This window comes from Podarcis liolepis, assembly GCF_965112155.1.
Source record: "Podarcis liolepis genome assembly, chromosome: 3".
NCBI lineage: Eukaryota > Metazoa > Chordata > Lepidosauria > Squamata > Lacertidae > Podarcis > Podarcis liolepis.
In genome coordinates this window covers 125,822,405-125,844,405 of record NC_139557.1, presented here as the reverse complement: position 1 = coordinate 125,844,405, position 22,001 = coordinate 125,822,405, and the positions used below count along the sequence as shown (strand labels likewise).

The 22,001-nt window shown below is 43.7% G+C and overlaps 1 protein-coding gene across 1 annotated transcript in view; it reads right to left on the bottom strand.

The window, feature by feature from the left end:
• Positions 1 to 5: 5 nt before the first annotated feature.
• LOC310702617 (maestro heat-like repeat family member 5) overlaps positions 6 to 22,001 on the bottom strand; it is a 41,816-nt gene continuing 19,820 nt past the window's right edge. Inside the window, exons 10-12 of the mRNA XM_083494474.1 lie at positions 3,799 to 3,934; positions 2,808 to 2,929; positions 6 to 1,739 (exon numbers count right to left, since the gene is read on the bottom strand). Coding sequence (XP_083350600.1) covers positions 1,548 to 1,739; positions 2,808 to 2,929; positions 3,799 to 3,934 — 450 coding nt within the window. The 3' untranslated portion in view covers positions 6 to 1,547. The remainder of the gene's footprint in view (positions 1,740 to 2,807; positions 2,930 to 3,798; positions 3,935 to 22,001) is intronic.

The window sequence follows — 22,001 nt, the reverse complement described above, 5'->3', positions numbered from 1 at the left end:
TGGGTTATGAGTTCTTTGTTGTGTAAGTGGGCATTGTTGTCTTGGAAGATGTTTAGTAGGGCCAGTTCTGGGGTGATGTCTAATACTTGCTTAGTTATTTTATATATTTCTCGTATGGCTGTTGTCCAGAATAGTTGGATTTGGGGGCACTCCCACCACATGTGGAGGTATGTGCCTGTGGAGGTGCACCCTCTCCAGCATTTTGGTGAGGTTCCTGGGCATATTAGCGCTAGTTTTCTTGGTCTTAGGTACCACCTGTAGGTGAGTTTCAGAGTGAGTTCTTTTCGTTGATGTGGATTTAAAGGGGGGGTTTAGACCACATTCTGATCCATTGAGTGGGGTTAATCTCATAGCCTATGTCATTCTCCCATTGTTTTTTTATTCCGTCTAGGGGGTTTGTGGGATTTTGGAGTAGTATTTTGTATATTGCGGATACCATCCCTTTACCGTTTCCCTTTGTTGCTAGGAGGAGGTTTTCAAAGGTTATCAGGGGCCTAGTTGCTGCTGATTTTATTGTTGGATTGTTTAAGAGGGCATGTAATTGGGGATGTGTTAACCAGGGCATTTGGGTGTCTTCTAGTTTGTCTTGTATTTCTTGTGTTGACAAAGGTTTGTTATTTTTACAGAAGTCTATTAGGCGATATAAGCCTTTGGTTTGCCAGGTTTTTATCTGGAGGTTTTGTGCTGCATGGTGGAATAATGGGTGGTAGGGCAGGGGGATTAGTGGGGATGGGGTTGGTATTTTCAATTATGTCCCTCTCTAGGTGTACCCATTGTTTTGTCTCATCTTCTAGTATATATGGGATTATATGGAGTATTTGGCTGGCAATGTAATATGCTTCTATGTTGGGGATTCCCCATCCTCCTTCTGAGGTGGGGAGGTCAGGTATTTGGGGCTTATTTTTGTTTTTTTTATGTGAGAAGATAAAAGAGTGTAGTTTTCTCTGCCCTCTGCGGAGTTGTGTTGGGGGAATCCAGATTGGGAGGGTTTGGAATAGGTAGGTTAGTTTTGGGAGGGTATCATTTTGATCATAGCAAAGTTTTATTAATTGACCTCAGTGTTGCCCATATTGTGTTTCCTTTGCACTGAAATGAACAGGGTGGAATAATGTAATTAAAATACTGCCAAAGCAGACAGCGAGATGAAAAACAGGGTGTTTGATTTTTGGAAGCCGAACTGCAGCAGGATGGAAACAGAGGCGCGAGCCACAGACACGGAAATTGAAGAAGAAGAAGAGTTTGGATTTGATATCCCGCTTTATCACTACCCTAAGGAGTCTCAAAGCGGCTAACATTCTCCTTTCCCTTCCTCCCCCACAACAAACACTCTATGAGGTGAGTGGGGCTGAGAGACTTCAGAGAAGTGTGACTGGCCCAAGGTCACCCAGCAGCTGCATGTGGAGGAGCGGGGAAGCGAACCCGGTTCCCCAGATTACGAGACTACCGCTCTTAACCACTACACCACACTGGCTCTTCTTACTTCCCACACAATGCCTTCTTACTTCCCAGAAAGAAGCTAATTCTAAGTCCGAAGAGAATGTTTTAATTTAGAAGAAACCCGCTCCCCCTGCCTCCGTTTTGAGCCTTACGTTTTCCATCTCAATTCCGCATTCCTCAAGGAAGGACCTTAGGAGCTTTCCTGCAGCCTGAGAGACGGCTCTGTCTTCCACTGTCAGGTTGTCAATCGCCTTCAACACGACTTCATTGATCTGGCTGGGCGTGAGGTGCTCCCCAAAAGCCTGGCACAAAGAAGAAAGAAGAGGGAGTTTTCTTCTGCTCCACACTCTGACCACGTTTCAGTAGTCCAAGGGTGCCTTCACAAACCAAGTGAAAGACATCTCCACTCTGCCTTGAGAGGGTTGAACTAAGTGACCCCCGCGTCCCTTCCAACTCTACAATTCGGTGATTCTATTTATGTGTTTATTTAAGTAGCTGAAAGATTTTACAACAAACAAAACTAAAAGTCAGGTGACGCCTTGCTATTTTCGATCCACATCTTAAATTGGTTATGACATTGGAACATGAAGAGGTTCAATCTAAAATCAGACTAGAAAATTTTAAAAAAATTCTCGCAGGAACAGAGAGGGTGAATAATAGTGGCTATCCGTTATATAACCAATGCCAAACAGACTGGGTGGGAACCTGCCGGCTGTGTGCTTAGTTCTTAATATACAACAAAAAACACCCACCACAAGGTTGGCATAGTTCATTGGCTTGGCAGTGCCTCGTGAAAGATGCACCAAATGAGTCAACTTTTCCTATTCTTTTTCCGCCCTGAGGAGCCCATGCATGGTTCTCTCTCCTCCCCGTTTTAGTCTCATGAGGTAGGTTAGACTGAGAGACTGTGACTGACTTGTGAGTTTCAGGGCTGAGTGGGGATCTGAACCCTAGGTCTCCCAGCACCTGGTAGAATTTCAATAAGTAGAATTCTGCATGCAGTTTAGGCTACCGGGCACTTGTCTTTGAGCAATTGATTCTAATACAATGCATTTCTGAATGTTTTTTACACTAATAGCTCGCGCATGTATTTTTTTGCACACTGTTTGGCATTGCGAAATTCAAGGACATGTGAATTTCAAAGGCAGGTTGTGTTTCAGTTCTCCTATTGTTTCTGAAAGCCTCGATTTGATAGTTTGGCTTCCAGTGTGAACTGCTCTGAATCTCTCCCTCATCCCTAGCAGGCGTGGGCTGCCTGAGGGCAGGCTGAAGTTAGTGGGGCAGGGCCCCATTGGCCCGAATGAGCAAATCTTTGCTAACTGGGAGTGGCTGCGGTCTTAGCAATAAAGAGTACAAAAAGCCACCCCTACCTTGGCCACTTTTGCGATGTTGTAGTGGAAGAGGGAGGGCCCAGGGATGAAGAAGTCTTCTCGGACCCATCTGACCATCTTGCCTTTCTTATTTTTATTCCCCCTCTTCTCCAGTTCCTTACCTAAGCAGGGTCGGGTTTTGGAATATGCATGCAAAAGAAACCAGCATTAGTGCTCCCTGCTCAAAACCTCCAGTTTTCCCACTGGGACCAACAAAAACAATTATCGATTTCACCTCAAAAATTATAATTCAGAACTGGGAAAAAGGTTCAGAAGGGGGTAACCAAAAGGACTGGGGTGCTTGTGGAGCTGGTTGCAGCATTTGGGGGGGGGGTTCCGTTTAGAAAAACGGCGAGGAAGAGGAGACACAATGTATGGCATGGAGAAAGTGGAGAGAGAAAGCTTTCTCTCTCACTGTCAGAACATGAGAACAACTGGACCTCCAATGAAACTGAAGTTTCAGGATGGTCCTTCTTCTTGCAGTGCACAGCTAAACTCTGGAACTCCCTGCCACAGGAGGCACTGATGGCCATGGACCAAGATGGCTTTCAAAGAAGATGAGGCAAATTCATGGAAGAGAAGGCTACCCATGGCTATTAGCCAGGATGGCTATGCTCTGCCTCCATGGTCAGAGGCAGCAAAGTACAGGAGTAGAAAGAGCTTGAATTCTGCTTGCTGGATTCCCACAGGCATCTGGTCAACCCCTGTGGGAACAGGATGCTGGACTGGGCTGGGCCAGAAGGCTTTTCTGATGTTCTTCAGCAGTGAATCCCTCCCCCAAGACTGCCCTCTCGTCTCTGGCCAACAGGGTGTTGGCATTAGGCCAGTGCTGGCACGAATTCTGGCCCTCCTGAACTCCCTGATCAACCCCAGCAGCAGCCAGCATGGGCAACACTCAGGGATGATGGGGGTTGGAGCAGCCTCTGGAGGGCTACAGACCTCCCACCCTGCGGCTTACAAGAAACAAGCCATTTCCCAGCATCGCCCTCACCCATTTTGGCTATCATGATGTAATGGAGATGGTACAAGGCCTCCGCTGACTGCAGGCCAATCTCCTTCACGTTGTCTGTGAGGTGAAGGGACAAGAGCGCCACCAGCTGCCCAAGAAGGGGGAAATCCTGGGATACCTAGGAGGTGGAGAGAGAGAGATGCACAGTCAGCCCTCGTCCCACAGAGCCCAGCAAGAGAAAACCACCTGGCATGCTTTCAGTCGGCAAAGGTGGCAGAGGGGCGCAGGGCAAGAGAGCTGTGCTTAGGTGGCCCACCCTAGGCTTGCCCCAGGGCTTTTTCCCCAGCCAGAACTCACTGGAACTCAGTTCTGGCTGTTGAATGGTTGAATGTTGAATGGCTGTGTCAGCATTTGGGTGTAGTATATAAGGAGCAGCACCTAGCTCTCCCATTACCCTGGGGGATGGGTTGGTGGTTGGGTCTGGTTTGTTGTTGATCTGTCCTGGAGTGTCAACACAAGGGGGCTTGTGAAGAAGGCGCAGCAGAGACTGTGCTTTTTGAGAATTCTAAGGAAAAACCATCTTCCACAGAAACTGCTGCTTGCCTTCTATCACTGTGCCATTGAGAGTGTGCTCACTTATGGCTTATGTGTGTGGTACGGAAGCTGTACTACCCGGGACAGGTTGGGGTTGTGCAGAGTTGTTAAGGCAGCAGAGAGCATTGTTGGCTGCCCACTCTCCACCTTAGAGCAGATTTATGCCACAAGGTGCCATAGGAAGGCACTGGACATAGTAAAAGATCCATCGCATCCTGGTCACTGTCTCTTCGAGCTCCTGCCGTCGGGACAGAGATACAGGACAATGAAGACAAGAACGAGCCGTCTTAAGAACAGCTTCTTCTCCAGAGCGATCTCGGCCCTGAATGGGAAGCCCTGAATGGGATTTGAAAGTCATCTAATCTTCCTTGCTGTATTATACTGTATTGTTTTAATTAGTGTTTTTATAGTTGTTTTGATTTTGTGTGGAGTGCCCTACCACTCCAAATTACTTGGAGCAGCCAAGTAATTTCGTTGTCCCCGAGAGGGGGCAATGACAATAAAGATATTATTATTATTGTTGTTGTTGTTGTTGTTGTTGTTGTTGTTGTTGTTGTTGATGTTGATGATGATGTATTTAGTGTATAAGGAGTTTTTGTTTTTGTTATTAAAACCTTGTTTAAGTTATTTTTGAGTCCCTTTTTAATGCATGGTCTCCCCAGCAAGCTCTCTGCAGTGCTACTATACTGCAAATAGCTAACATCTTTGGTTATGGGCCCAGCTGCTGAGTGGATGACTGCATATTTTTGGACTCTGAGAAAGGTTTGAAAACTCCTTCTCCTGTTAGTGTAGTTTCTGTGGGTCTGGAAGAGTTCCAGAATGGTTGACCGGGTTCCAGAAGCCGAGAAGGCTCTGGTGTTCCCACAGCTAACAGATGAGAACTATAGTTTATGGTCTTTTCGGGTGGAGGCGCTTTTGACCTCTAGAGAAGTATGGACCTATGGACTTCCGGGTTAGCGCAATCGGTTAATGGCGGATTCCCTCCGAGCTCCGGAGGGAATCTGCTCGACAGGGGTCGGGTCTTGCCGCGCCGGCGACACGGGGACCCTTAAAAACCACAGGCGCAGATGCCCGTGGACATGGTGACTCAGCGGGCACCGTTAGCGCCCTCCCAACCCGCGAATGAGCCTTTTTAAAGGCTACGGAACGGGGGATGGGGAGTGGCGCGGTGCTGTGAGTCTACTGCTTCCCCTGCCGAGCGAAGCCGCATGCCATTTGTCGGAGAGCGCTGACTTCTTCCTTTAAAAAAATTGGACTCAAAATCAAGAACAACAACCCGTGAGTATTTTGGAAATTGGACTAAAATTATTCTTTTTTTGTGGATCTGGCACGAGCGGGGGAGGTGCAAAAAGGAAGTCCGTCTCCCCCCCCATTGTAAACAGTTTAAAGCAAGGATTTGCCAACTAAGGTTGAGAGAAGAGCTGTTTTTTTTCCTGATTGGATAAAAGTTATTAATTTCCACGGATTTAAAAGTCTAAGTTACTGTGCTGGAGGACAAGAGTTTATTTGCTTTGATTAAGTGCCACTTTTCCTGAGACCGGGAGTAACCCGTGAAAGGAGCCTGCTGAGGGTTTACAGAAGATTTTGACAGCTGTCAAATTAGCTGTCAAAGTCGGAAAAAACTGAAAGTTTTGGTTTAGCCGGTCATATCGTTACAAGGTATTGAAAGTAAAGAAAGATTGATACAAATAAATTTGACTTTTGGATTGGAAGTGAAAGGAATACTAAGTAACCAGAATCCCTCTAGAGGGGATTCACGGATATTACAAGAATGGAAATAGGTCGGAAAATTCTGGCAGATCTGGATGAGGTCGTCTTTCTCATGGGAAAGCTGCGAAAGATGTATGAGCAAGGCCATGTTTTGTCTACAAGTCCTACAAAACCGAGGTCAACAGTAAATATACCTTCTGAGCTGGAAAAGGACTTGATGTTCAAAACACAGGCAGCTGGACAAGAAAAGAAACCAAAGACTGAAGAGGAGGAAAAGATACTTGCTGAACAGGAGGAGCAGAAAGGAGGGGCGGCCGAAATGTCACAGAAGGTAAACGAGAGCCGGAGGCCTGTCAAGATGGCTACAAGCTCGACCAAGGTGGAAGCTGGAGTCTTTGGGATATTTGGATTTAAGAAACAGAGCTTGAGCTCCACCTTTAAACAAGTAGGCTTGGCTGGAAGGATCATGGACATTATAGAGAGAGTGCCCCTTCGAGTTTGGGTGTCAATCATAAGGGACTTTCAAAGAAGCCGGCTGAAAGGGACTGAGAGAGATTTGAGAGCCTCGGACATAAGGTCACCAGGCTAAATAGATGGACTAAATGGACTATGGTTTGGGATTGAAACCGGGGAGAGAAGGGTGGGGTTTGGAAATCCAAAGGGGGCCTGATCTTTTTTATGCTGTGTCAAATTTCATGTTGTTTATCATTATAAGAATGGGGAATTCGTGGAAGGGAAATAGGGTCAACCTTAGAAAAAGTTTTTTACATATGATTAAGGTATATAAATTAAAAGTTGATTTATAAACTGAACTAAATATAATAATGAATTAAGGGTTAAAATCTAATACAAATAAACACATTAACAAATTAAGGTTAAGACATTAGGGATAAAAACTTGTTGAACAAATAATTGGATCTGGAATAAAAGAAGGGGAGGTGAGGGGAAGTTGTGAAAAGAAGTTATTGAAAATGAGATTTTAAAGGTGGATTTTTTTGTGTTTTTCTTTGTCTTTTTGTTTTGTTTTTTGTACCTTTTGAAACTTTAATAAATATTACTTTTTAAAAAAAGAGAAGTATGGACCTATGTAACTGATGACCCTCCTGACCCTGTAACTAATGCTTGGTTGAAAGGAGATGCAAAAGCCAGGGCAATAATTAATTTGGCAGTTAGCAACCAGCAAGTAGTCTATATAAGAAATAAGAAAACTGCCAAAGAAATGTGGGACAGTCTGCAGCAGTGCATATTAGAAAAGAGTCAGCGTCTGCCTTGATGTTTTTCAAGCAGCTGTACCAGACCAAGTTGCAGCCTGGTGGTGATTTGGCAGCACACTTGAGATGTCTGGAGGCAATACGCTGCAAATTAATTCAAAGGGACATGGAGATACCTGATATTCAGTATGTTTTTATCATTCTTTGTTCCCTTAATGAGGACTTTGATGGTGTAGCTAGCCAGATATCTGCCATTCCACCAGCACAATTAACTGTGGAAGGGGTAACGGCAAGATTAATGGGTGAGTTGGATAGAAGGGAGGCTTGTGCCATAAGCACTCCTATTTCCAGAAACAATGAGAAACGCCATATGCAAACTTGTGGTGATACGACTGCATTTAAAGCTGCAAAGCATTATTGGTTCTGCAATAAGCAGGGACATTTTGCAAAAGGACTGCAGATCCAAAAGAAAGCAAAGTACTCCCAAGTCTGTTTCTGTTCATCAGTCACGGTCGTCAGCCCAGCAGCCGACACCGTACCATAAAGACAGAAACGAGCCGCGAGCTTTTCATGCTCGGACTACAGATCGTAAAAGAATTAAAGGTGCCAAGTGGAAATCTTTTATTGTGGACTCTGGAGCATCTTAGCACATTTGCAACGATCCAAGCTTGTTTATTTCTTTTGAATAGGAAATTCGTAATGTACATTTAGCCAATTCACAAGTCTTGCAGTCGCTTGGCAGACTCTTTAAACATTACGATAGCGAACTGCATTTACTGCCCGTCAGTGGACAATTTATTGTCAGTAAGATGTTTTGCTCGTCAAGGCATAACTGTGTGTTTCTTAAAGTCAATGTGTGAGTTTTTCGATGGGAACAAACGTCTATTGTATGCCCGGGAATCTGATGGTTTATATAGACTGTATTTTCGCACCTACTCCCAATTGCCTATAAATTGCAGAGCAGCACAGTCAAGCCAGGGGTTGAGGAATGTAAGGCCACATTCTGGGTGTGCCCATGAAGCACACAGAATTCTGGGACATCTGAATTTTGCTGATGTAACTAAGACAAAGAATATTATTAATGGCCTAAACTTAAAACCATGTAAATTCTTTACGCAATGTCTATCCTGTTGCAAGAATAACATTAAGGTTGCACTCAAGGGTAGGTGCTCAGATAGGAAAGTAACTGAGCCATTTGAGCGTGTACATTGTGATTTAGTTGGGCCACTCCCACCATCATTAGGAGGTTCTAAGTACTGGCTTACCCTGATAGACCAGTATACTAGATATTATTGGACTTATGCAATAGCTGAGAAGTCCCAAGCATTTGAGAAGTACAGAGCTTTTTGCAACTGGGTAAAAACGCATTTTAACAAACCAATTAAGAACCTGTTTACTGACCGGGGCGGGGAATTTGTTTCTGGGGATTTTGAGAATTTCCTGGAAGCGCAGGGGACTACTCATGAGTTATCTTGCCCCCGAAGTCCCTGGCAAAATGGGCTTGTTGAAGTTGTGCAGCGTGACCTGCAGGCAGGGGTTAAAACTTATCTGCACAATGCTAATCTGCCCAAAGTCTTTTGGGCTGAAGCGCTCAATGCCTTTTGTTACGTTAGAAATCGCAGTTATCATTCTGGTTTAGATGTCACCCCTGTTGGGATACTGCCAGGGAGACAAAGGCCATCATGCCCCCATGTCGACTCTGGACGATCCATCAACCTCCCGTAGGAACGCAGTATCAGTCAATTAGCGACACAAGCCTCAGAAACAGCTTTCCACATTCCAAGGACTTGTGCACGCCCTTTGCAGAGTTCGCACAACAAAAGATGCACTCAGGAGAGCATTATTTACAACTTTATTCAGCATTGGTCAGAACAAAGAAAAAACATGACTGCTTGCCTGCGTGTTCAGGCACAGAGAGAGAAACAAAAGCTATATACAAAACATAAACTTCCTGTGAGCCAGAAGTAAGCAGACTGTGACTCAAACAACAGCCTGCTCCCTGTTTAAGGTGGAACGGAAATATCCTAACATCCTCCCCCTTTCCGTGTAACCTGTAGTACCTGTGGTTCAACCCAATTGCAACCTCTGTACGTAATCCTTAAGTTGTTCTCTGTTAACAACCTTAGACAACAGATCAGCAGGAATTTCATTTCCTGGCATGTAGGACACCTGAATGAGTCCTTTCTGAATACACTCTCTTGCACGATGTAGCTTAATCTGCAAGTACTTGGTTCTTTGCTTGCAACTCTCTGAGTTCAGCAAAGCCAAACAGGATCTATTGTCTTGATACACTTGTATAGGACATTTCACAGAAACTCTGATGTCCTGAAACAGTTGTATCAACCATTCACAATCCATGAGTGAAAATGACAAAGCATTGAGTTCTGCTTCACAGGAACTTAGGCTTACTGTCATCTGCTTTTTGCACAACCAAACAGACAGTGGTTGTACATGTAGCATACTCCAGAAGTGCTTGTACCATCCGTGGTGTCACTTCCATAACTAGCATCTGCAAAGATTTCAAGACCTCCAGTCTTCTGACTGGTGAACCTCAGCCTGTAGTGCAAAGTCTGTTTCAAATAGCGGCCTATGTGCTTCAGAGCTTTCCAATCCTGAACAGTAGGATTGTTAGCATGTCTGCTAAGCAGGTTAGTGCTTACAGCTATGTTGTGGGATGTAAACACAGGAGCAGTCAATGACAACATTCCTAGAGTGTACATGTTAGAACATGGGGAGGGATGTCAGTGTAGCAAGCAGGTAAACTTCCTGGGGACGGACTTCCTCCGCATGTGACCAGAGGTGGGTGTGGCCTCACCTGTGCAGGTAAATGATAAAGGCACAGGGCAGCCAGCCATTTTCTCTCTCTGCCATCTTCCTTCGATGAGGAAACATCCAAGGATGCCCTCTTGGCTCTCAGCCAAGAGAGGACGGGACTATCTTACTACAAGATAGATTCTGAGTGTATTTTACCTTTTTAAGCTGTCTGCCTTCTGGGATCATGTTGTGAACAGAACGTGAGTAAACTCTTTTATAAAGACTGTGTCGTGTCTTGTATTTTAAGAGGGAATAAAAGGGGAAATTATGAGAGTAATTATTATAGAGGTTCTAGCGAACCTGTGCAAGCGTTACCGTTGCGAACTTTTTTTTTTTTTTGGTAATAATATTTTTTATTGCTTTTTTTCCAAGGTCCGATACTTCATCAATAACACAGCAAAAGCGATTTTACAGAAAGAAAGAAAAAGTTAAAAAAGAGAAAGAAAATTCACATTTCCAGATCATTTTTCATAATCTACTGGACTTCCCCACATCTTCCACCCCTGCATTCTTCACAATAAAGAAAAATAAACAGCAAATTGATACCTTGTTTCATGCGTATTTGTGCTTTCACCTAATTATATACTCTAAAATTTAGACTTTTCACTGTCATAACTTAATTTCCACCATTTTCAAATCTCAATACTGAAGCATGTTTTTCCCAAAACTTAGCAAATTCTCAACATTCATATAGCTTATAATGTTTTGTAGATAGTCCTTAAATTTTTTCCAATCCTCTTCCACTGCCTCTTCTCCCAGGTCTCGGATTCTGCCGGTCATTTCGGCTAATTCCATATAGTCCATCAGTTGCGTATGCCACTCTTCCAGCGTGGGTAGCTCCTGTGCCTTCCAATATTTGGCTATAAGGATTCTTGCTGCTGTAGTTGCATATAAAAAGAAGGTTCTATCCTTCTTTGACACTCTCTGGCCCACAATGCCCAGGAGGAAGGCCTCTGGTTTCTTGTGAAAGGTATACTTAAATACCTTTTTCAACTCATTATAAATCATTTCCCAAAAGGCCTTCACCCTCGGGCATGTCCACCAGAGGTGAAAGAATGTTCCTTCAGCCTCCTTACATTTCCAACATTTATTGTCAGACAGATGATATATCTTTGCAAGTTTGACTGGGGTCATGTACCACCTGTATATCATTTTCATAATGTTTTCTTTCAAGGCATTACATGCCGTGAATTTCATACCGGTGGTCCATAACCTTTCCCAGTCTTCAAACATAATGTTGTACCCAATGTCTTGTGCCCATTTTATCATGGCTGATTTAACTATCTCATCTTGAGTGTTCCATTTGAGCAACAAGTTGTACATTCTTGAAAGCACTTTCGTCTTAGGTTCAAGTAGTTCTGTCTCTAATTTCGATTTTTCCACCTGGAAACCAATTTTTTTGTCCTTTTTAAAAATCTCTTGAATTTGGGCATAGTGGAACCAGTCTCGCACCTTGCCTTTCAATTTTTCAAAACTCTGCAACCTCCAATTATCTCCAACTCTTTCTATTATCTCACAGTATTTTGCCCAGCCACCCTCCATATTGAGTATTTTTGTGGCCTTAGCCTCCATTGGTGATAACCACCTCGGGGTCTTATTTTCAAGTAAGTCCTTGTATTTGGTCCAGACAATGAATAAAGCTTTCCTGACAATATGGTTTTTAAACAATTTATGGAACTTTACCTTGTCGTACCACAAATATGCATGCCACCCAAAAGCGTTGTTAAACCCTTCCAGATCTAGGACATCAGTGTTTTCTAACAAGAACCAATCCTTCATCCAGCAGAAGGATGCAGCTTCATAGTATAACCTTAAGTCCGGCAGGGCAAATCCCCCTCTTTCTTTTGCGTCTGTTAGTATTTTAAATTTTATCCGGGGCTTTTTGCCCTGCCAGACAAACTTCATGATGTCCTTCTGCCACTTTCCAAAACATTCCACTCTGTCCACGATCTGCAGGGTTTGGAACAAAAACAACATCCTTGGCAATACATTCATCTTAACAGCTGCAATTCTTCCCAACAAGGAAAGTTTCAATCTTGACCAAGTTTCTAAGTCCTTTTTGATTTCAGACCAACATTTTTCATAATTATCTTTAAACAAATTCAAATTTTTCCCAGTCAGATTGGCCCCCAGGTACTTCACTTTTTTAACCACATTTAATTCCGTTTCCTTCTGGAACCCATCTATTTCTGAAGATGTCAAGTTTTTTGCCAAAACCTTAGTTTTTTGTTTATTCAACTTGAATCCCGCCACCCGACCAAACTCATAGATTAATTCTAAAGCTCTTTTTGTACTAGGTTCTGGCTCCTGTAGTGTTAAAACCAAATCATCTGCAAAAGCTTTCAGTTTATATTGTTTTCCTCCGACCTGTATTCCTTCCACCCGCTGATCCTTCCTAATCAAGTTCAGCAACACCTCCAGGACAGAAATAAATAACAAGGGTGATAAGGGGCACCCCTGTCGTGTCCCTTTTTCGATTTTGAACTCCTCTGTCACCACATTGTTTACTATCAGTTTAGCTTTTTGTTCTGAATAGATTGCTTCAATACCATTTTGGAACGCCCTTCCCACTCCCATCCCTTCCAAATTTTTCTTCATGAATTTCCAAGATATATTATTGAAGGCCTTCTCGGCGTCTATAAAAATCAAAACTGCTTTCGTGTTCAAATTTGTCTGCAGTAGCTCCAAAACATCAATAATATTCCTGGTGTTGTCAGACAAATGCCTACCAGGGAGAAAGCCTGCTTGGTCTTTATGAATTACTTCATTTAAAACTTTTTTAAATCTACTTGCCAGAATATCAGCAAAAATTTTGTAATCCACGTTTAGGAGTGAGATGGGACGGTAGTTCTTGAGTTGGGTCTTTTCAGATTCCAATTTTGGTATCAAAGTGATGAAGGCTTCTTTCCACGATTCTGGTGCTCCCTTCCCTTCCATAATTTGGTTACATACCTCCATTAGCGGCTGGGCCAGATATTCCTTCAATGTCTTATAATATTTGGAGGTAAGTCCATCTGGGCCTGGGGATTTGCCTAATTGCATATTCTGAATGGCACTTTCAATTTCCTGTTGTGTTATTTTGTAATTCAGGGCTGTTTGTTTATCTTGAGATAATTTTTGCAGGCCATGACTTTTTAGAAATTGGTTTATCTCGGTCTCTGCTTGAGGTCCTTGAGTAAACAATTTTTTGAAGTATCTCTGGAAACACTTTCTGATTTCTTCTGGTTTCTGAATACATTCTCCTTCAACCTCCAGATTGGTAACAAAGTTCAATTTTTGTCTCTTTTTCAGCTGCCATGCCAGCAGCTTCCCACATTTATTTGCCAATTCGAATTATCTTTGTTTCATCTGTTTAATTTTCCATTCAACTTCTTGATTTATCAATTTCGCATATTGTGCTTGATGGAATTTTATTTCTCTTAAAACTTCTTTTGATTTTGGATTAAGTCTCAACTTTTTCTCTCCGTCCCTTATCTTCTCCAAAATCTTGTCCTTTTTACCATTCCAGAGTTTTTTCTTGATAGTATTCTGTTGTATCAGGAACCCTCTCATAACAGCTTTACTCGCGTCCCAGATCATTTTCTTTTCCACCGAAGTGTTCAGATTTATTTCAAAATAGTCCTTCAACGTTTTTTGGGCCTTCTTCACAATCTCCTGATCTCTAAACAAGGTGTCATTCATTCTCCATCTGAAGGATCCAGCTGGTGTAAGTCTCAAGTCCATTTTCAAGGCGTTATGGTCGGAGCAGGTTTTGGGGCAGATCTCTATTTTTTTAGTCTTAGGTGCCAGTCCTCTAGTTATCCAGATTTGGTCGATTCTTGTCCAAGATAGGTGGGCCTCAGAAAAGAATGTCCCCTCTTTACCTAGTGGGTTCTTCGTCCTCCAAATATCAATCAAGTCCATATTGTCTGTTAATTCAAAGAAAGTCTTAGGTAGTCTGCCATCTTTAGTCGGGTTTTGATTTTGTGACTTATCCATGTAAGTGGAGACAACCCCATTCATGTCTCCCATCAAAATGATGTTAGTATAGTCAATATGGTCCAGCATTATCTCGTGCAGCTTTTTATAAAATTCCGATTTCCCCTCGTTTGGTGCGTATATTCCTACTATCAAAAATTTTTCTCCTTGTGATTGTATTTCAATCGCCAAAATTCTTCCTTGTTCATCTTTAAACACAAACTTTGGTGCTAGGCTCTCCTTTGCATATATCACTACTCCTCTTTTTTTTACCTTATCTGATGAAATAAACTCTTGGCCTAGTCTCTTATTGATTAACACTCTCCTATGGAGCCTAGTCACATGTGTTTCTTGCAGGCAAATAACGTCCAATTGTTCTTTCCTCAATATATGAAAAATCTTTTTCCTTTTTTCGGGAGAATTTGCGCCATGAATGTTCCAACTAAAAAGCTGCAGAGACATCCTGAATCAATTTGTCAACCGATAGGGTTGTCTCCCTTGTCGTCTATGTCTGGAAGTGGATCTGGTTTTGCGCCAGGCGGAGGAGGTGGCCAAGTACCTGCTATTCCTTTCCGAAGGTCCTCCCCGTAGTCGTTTAGGAACTTTTCTTGCTCCTCAGCTGTTCTGATTCTTACCTTCTTCCCTTTCAAGTTGAAAGATAGTCCTTGAGGAAATTCCCACCTGTAGGGGATTGTGTTGTTTCTCAATAAACTTGCAAGGTCTTTATATGTAGTTCTTAAATCCAGCAACTGTTTTGGTATATCTCTGAAGATTTCTGCTGTCTTTCCCTGAATCACCAATGAATTTTTAAAATGTAGGCCTAGTATATTATCTTTTTCTTGCTTAGATCTCAAAATGATCAAGCAATCTCTTGGTTTGTCCTTCTTGGCCACTCTTCCCAATCTAAAAGCGGTGACAATTTTAAAGTCCTTCTCTTCTGCCAGACCCCAGAACTTGGATATTTCTGCTGTCAAAAAACCAATCAAATCTTCTTTCTCTAGTTCTGGGATATTTCTAAGCCTGAGATTACTTTCCCTGTTTTTCAATTGCACCATGGACAGATACGCTTGCTGTTCAGTGACCTGTCTGCTCAGTGGTCTTACTTCCCCTCTTAATTCCTCTATCCTCTTTTTATTTTGGTCTGCTTTTGTATTTGCTTCCTCGGCTATTTTTCGATTTTCTGTTGTAGTTGTTTGAAGGTTTCCTATTGCCTGTGTATTTTGAGCGACTTGATCTGTCAGTCTATTAATTGTGGCTGTCACCTGGTCAAATTTAGCCGCTTGTTCATCAGCTTTCTTGTTTAATGCTGCCAGCTGGTCCAATATTTCTTTAGAGACAGGGTCGAGCCCTCCTGCAGCCATATCCCCAAAAGCTGGCTGTTTAGGTTGTCCTTCTTGCAGACCTGTAACAATTGGGACAGATGATCTACGTGGCTGCACAGGCAAAGTTGATTGCAACAGTTCAGTTTGTTTTGCTTTCTTGGCGGCCCTTGTTTTTGCTGCACCACTCATTCCACAGCTGTCCAAGTATCAAGGTCAAATTGTAAATCCCATGGGAAAAGCAATCCAGAATGTAAACATCCAGACGTAAAAATTCCAAAACAACCAGCAGTTCTCAGAGACTAAAAATTCCACAATCCAGCAGGGGGAGCTCCCCAGAAATTAGGGAGACGGATAAAAAGTTTCCACCATTAAATTCCCAAATAAAAAGTTAGGTAAAATCCAAAACAAGGGGGAGAACCCTCTAAGTTCACTTTAAACTGCAGAGAGTAAAAGTTCTTAACAATGGTGCATGCAACAGTTCCTTGCTTGTAACTTACAAAGTAGCCCAATGTAACTTTATGCTTTTATATACAGTTACCGCAGTCTGATGTTTCTTTGTATCTAGACAGCCCGAGAGCTGGGTTTCGTAACTTTGTAATCCACAAGAAGAAGAGAGAAAAATCACAGTCTATGTCCACTTATAGTGCAGTTTTAACTTTTTTTTGACTTTTAAACGATCAAATCCGAATTTGCAAGGTATATTCCAACTTCTTTTAAACTCCCTTTCAGCGCTTCCGCTTTAGTAGTTCTTTGCTCAATACTTTAAGCAGAGCTGGAAGACGGACTTCCTTTTTAACGTCTCCCGCTTTCAGCCGAATTTCACAAATTTAAGTTCAAAAGTCTCGGGTTTCTTACTCACGAGTATGTTGTTTCAAATCGAATGTTCAAAGAAGAAAGGTCAGCGCTCATCAGCAGCAGCCGCGCGGCTTCACTTCCGCGGAAAGAGCGATGAACTCACAGCACCGCTACCCCCTCCACGTTCCGGAGCCCCTTACGGGGTCCCTTCTTCGTTTCCGAGGTCGCTCTTGGTGCCCGCCGAGTCCCACGACCACAGGCTCACTCTACCTGTGGTTTTTCTTAGCGGGTCTCCGCTCTGCCATAGCGGACGACCCTTTTCCGTGGAGCCCCTCTTCACAGAGTAAAGAGGACCGCCATTGCCGTTTCGCGCCGCCTCCGGAAGTCCGTTACCATTGCGAACTTAAAGGGGAATGTCTATAAACTCTGCTGATATTTTGGGAACTTGTTAGCACAAATTGGATTAGGATATAATCTCACAATATATCCTCTCCTGCACCCCTGAACATTCCCACAAATGTCAGGCCTTGAACATCTAGCAATGAAATTCAGCTTGCCTAGAATGCATCTATACACTGTAGTGTCAGAAAACGCTTCAGCAGTACCGTCTACCTGGTAACCTGTCACCATCGGTGTGTCTGCTGGGTTTGCATCAACCAAATTCAAACTGGTTAATACATCAGCAATTTTCTGTGTTTGGTGTACCAGAAAATTACCTGCTTGGTCCCTTTCCACCTGCAGAGAAAGATAGTTGGATACCTCACCAAGATCCTTCATGTCAAAGTGCTCCTTCAGCTGAGCTAGGGTGCTTTGGTTCAAAGCCTGATTCTTCCAAAACATCAGAAGATCATCAACAAAACATAAACAATACAGTTTGTTTTGCCCCTCCTCCTTGACAAACACACATGGATCAGCTTTGCCCTGGTGAAAACCTAGAGAAAGCAATGTCTCAGTGAGTTTTGTGTTCCAACATCTGGCACTCTGCTTGAGACCATATAAGGATTTCCTCAGTTTACAGACCATTCCCTTCTGTATCTGCATTCCATCAGGTGGAAGCATAAACAGCTCCTCCCCAAAACCCCATACAAAAAAGCTGTATTAATGTTGTGATGGGAAACATGCAGTTTCTCCTCTGCAGCAATCTTGAGCATCAGCCGAATGCTCTCATACTTGACGGTGGGTGAATAGGTCTTGTGGTAATCCTGTCCTGGTACCTGTGAAAAACCTCTGGCAACCAATCTGGCTTTGTGTCTGACAACCTTGCCATTCTGGTCTGTCTTGGCCATTTGCTGCCAACCAGCCTCATTCCTGGGACTACCGGTACCAGCTCCCAAGTTTGGTTCCTATTCAAGGAATCAACTTCAGCCTTCATGGCATTAAGCCAAGGCTGAGCATCTTTAGAGGTCAACTCCTGAACCTCTTTGAAGCTTGAAGGTTCCCACACCTTCTCTGAGCTACTAAGAACAGCAGTTGCTGTCTTAGCAAACTCATCAGCAAATCTCTTTGGAGGTTTGCCTCTTGTGGCCCTTTCAGATCTGTGTACTAGACACAAGTCTTCTTGACTCATCTCCTCCTTCTTAGGAGTAAAGTGACCAATGGTGAACAGTGGTTCTTCCAGTTCATTGTCAGATGCATCAGATGGTCTGACTGAGGCCTTTGCGCTCTTGTAGTCTGCTGTGTCATCACTGTCGCTGACTACAAGAAAGAAGATTCCACCTAAACCTTAGGAAGAACTTCCTAACAGTAAGAGCTGTTCGACAGTGGAATTTGCTGCCAAGGAGTGTGGTGGAGTCTCCTTCTTTGGAGGTCTTTAAGCAGAGGCTTGACAACCATATGTCAGGAGTGCTCTGATGGTGTTTCCTGCTTGGCAGGGGGTTGGACTCGATGGCCCTTGTGGTCTATTCCAACTCTAGGATTCTATGACATCAGCAGCAGCGCTGCCCACTGAGCTGGAATCCGAACTCTGATCATCATCATCATCCTCAGCTTCCTCTTTTACCTCAACATTATCTGTTTTTTCACATCATCTTCATCTTCCTCTGGGTAACTCTGGAAAATTCCCACATTTTCCCCCCACTTAAGATTGTACTCAACATTCTTTGTGAACTTAATGGACTTAGAGTCAGTCATCCATACCCTGTATGCACCTTTTTCGTACCCCATGAACAAACCATGTGCCCCACGCTTCCCAAGCTTGTTGCTCTGTGGGGTGTGTACCCACATGCCAGAACCAAAGATTCTCATGTGCTTGACGTAAGGTTTTTTTACCAAACATCTTCTCATAGGGAGTACAACCAACAGGTGATGACAGTCTCCTGTTATAGGAATAAACGAACGTGTTCAAAGCCTCCCCCAAAACTTCTCAGGGAGCTTGGCATCATGCAACAAGGTTTTTAGGCCTTGAAGCAAAGTTTGGTTTGCTCGCTCAGCAAGTCCATTCATCCATGGCGATCTAGGCGTTGAGAGGTCATGCTGGATTCCCTTCTCAGTCAGGAAAGCTTCAAACTGCTGAGAAGTGAACTCCCCACCCCGATCAGTAAAGAGACAGCCGATACGTTTACTGTGAGCATTCTCCAACCAAGCACAGAATGCCTCGAACCTAGGAAACGCTTGCGATTTCTGCTCGAGCATAAACACATGAATGTACCTGGAAAAAGAATAAATTAGAACCATGAAGTACCTTGCTCCACTCAAAGAGGGCGCAAGTGGACCAACCAGGTCTGCATGGACTAGCTGGTAGGGTTTGGAAGCCTGCCTGCTAGACTCCTTGCCTTTTGGAGCAACCTTCACCTTGTTCTCTGCACAAGATACACATTTCATGTGAAACTTACAGGGCTTGATGTTCAAACCCTGAACCAACCCAGGCATCCTGGCCAGCGCCTGCCAAGACATGTGACCAAATCTTCGGTGCGCCTCGTGAATACATCCTGCATGAAGAACTTTGTTAGTTTGTGCAACACAACAAGATTCAACATTAGACACAGCAGCACCATTGTCATCATAAGTTATACAGAACAAACCATCTATAAACTTTGCATGCAAAATGTCCTCTTTGCCTTTCCTGATGACACAGACGCTCCTCTTGAAGGAAATCTCAAAGCCACGCCCAGTCAGCTGTGGGATGCTGAGCAAATTGTCTGCAGAATCTGGAACATAAAGTACATCTCTGATGGTTGTGTGCAGACTTGCCAGTCTCACATTTCCGACTCCTGCAATTCGCAACGTCTTTCCATCAGCCTGGTGGATCTCTCCATCTTGAGGCGTGAAGGAGATAAATAGATGCTTATCTTTTGATAAATGCCGTGTAGCTCCCAAATCTACAACAAATCTGGCTTTGGCCTTTGGAGCAGCTTTTCCAGCAAGCAAAACCTTGTCTTCCACCGGCTTGGGCTTCTGCTGCTTGCCCCCCTGCTCCTGGCCATCAAACTTGCCTTTAGCCTTTGGTGAAGCTGTGCCAGCAAACAAAACCTTGTTTTCCACCGGCGTGGGCTTTCCACCCCCCCCCTTCTGCTTTGGGCCATCTGCTGGCTTCTGTCTCTGTTTACTTCTGGCCTTCCGGTATCTGTGAGGATGACCTTGGCTCTCATGAGAAACAGAGCTCTTAGCTGCCGACTCCTTGGCTCCCCCTGGAGGCTGGAACGCTGCCTGGGATGACGTCACAGTTAGCTCCCCCTGCAGCTTGCAACCGGTGCCCTTGGCATCCCTGCAATCACTCTCGATCTGGGAAACAGCCAGGACCTCCGATGCAGTCAAACTCTGGGCTGGGATGACCGGCAGATGGGCTACTTTCAAAGCATTCCACATCTGACGTGCTGTCGTGTTGCCAGCCAGTGTTACAATTTCCTCCAGAGAGACGGATAAGACTATGGCCCTTGAATCTTGGGCCCTCCATCTATCTGTCAGAGGAACTGGAGGGGCTTCATACACAGTATGCCACACTCCAAACTGTCGCAGCAAGCTCTCACAGCATATTGCCCAGGTCTCATAATTGTGGACATTCAACTTTGGGCACTGAGTGCCATCATCTGAAGCTTGTAAAAACTCCATTCCAGGTTTTTACTTGAGCCGTGAACCTTTATGCCTTCAAAAACACCTTATCTTGGCAGCTCATAAATCTTGAGGCCTGCTTGGCTCGACTCCCAGGCTAAATTAGCCTGCCGGACATCAAAGGCTCTGCCGCGGCAACGAAAAGCCTTACTTTTCTCCACATACCTTTCACAGTCTTTCACAGTCTTACTCTCCTGTAAGTGCTGTGAATCTGGACCCGAAACCTGTTGTTGGGATACTGCCAGGGAGACAAAGGCCATCATGCCCCCACGTCGACTCCGGACGATCCATCAACCTCCCGTAGGAACGCAGTATCAGTCAATTAGCGACACAAGCCTCAGAAACAGCTTTCCACATTCCAAGGACTTGTGCACTACCTTTGCAGAGTTCGCACAATGAAAGATGCACTCAGGAGAGCATTATTTACAACTTTATTTAGCGTTGGTCAGAACAAAGAAAAAACATGACTGCTTGCCTGCGTGTTCAGGCACAGAGAGAGAAACAAAAGCTATGTACAAAACATAAACTTTCTGTGAGCCGGAAGTACGCAGACTGTGACTCAAACAACAGCCTGCTCCCTGTTTAAGGTGGAACAGAAATATCCTAACAACCCCCTATGAGAAGCTGTTTAAAAAACGCCCTAATCTGAAATACCTACGCATTTGGGATTCAGATGTAATTATGCATTATCCCGCTAAGCAGAAATTGGGTGAGCGTAGTGTTCAGGGGAAATTAATGGGCTACCAGCAGGGGGCGTACAGAATTTACATACCAGCAAGTGGCAAATTTCATATTACCAGAAGCATGATACAAACTGTAAATTGGAATGGCTGTTTTCCAAGATACTAACGGTATAAATGACACTGAGGAAGAAGAGGAAGTAGCAGCAGCAGCAGCAGCAGCAGGAAATGGTGCTTCTGAATTAATGGAACAAGACAAAAAGCCTGTTGAATCTGATAATTTGTTTGATGATTTAAAGTCATGGGCACCCGAGGGGAGGTTAGATTCTCTTGAGTTTTCTGACTGTGAGCTTAGCCTACAGGCACCTCTTCAGTCTGACAATGATGATTTACAACCTGAAACTAGTAGTTCACTTAGTCCCATTAAGTCTGAGGAGTCTGACTCTCCTTCCGGACTGAGACGTTCAGATAGAAAGAGACAGAAGCCACAACGTTTTGCAGATGAACATTTAAATACTGTGTATGCCAATAAGGTGGTTTTTGAGCCAAAAAGCTACAATGATGTTCAGAATTTACCTAAGCACCAAGTTGTAAATTGGTATAAAGCTATCAACTCTGAGATAGCTTCTTTAAAAGAGCATAACACCTGGTCTCTTTTACCACAAACCCCAGATATGAGAAAAAATAAAAAATTCCTTCCAGTAGCACCTTAAAGACCAACTAAGTTAGTTCTTGGTATGAGCTTTCGTGTGCATGCACACGAAAGCTCATACCAAGAACTAACTTAGTTGGTCTTTAAGGTGCTACTGGAAGGAATTTTTTATTTTGACTATGGCAGACCAACACGGCTACCTATCTACTACTGGAACCCAGATATGAGACTTATTGATTCAAAATGGGTTTAAGAAAATGCAAATGGGAAGGATACGCCTATGGTGTGTGGTTTCACCTTTACAGGTGAAGATAAGCCATTTCCTAACAAAACTTTGTATCGTTCTGCTATAGGCAAGCTAAATTTCATTCAAAGAATCTCAAGACCAGATATAACTTATGCCTTTCACTTTCTGGCAAAATTTGTGGAAAAGCCCACTACGCAATGTTTCTCTGCTCTTAAG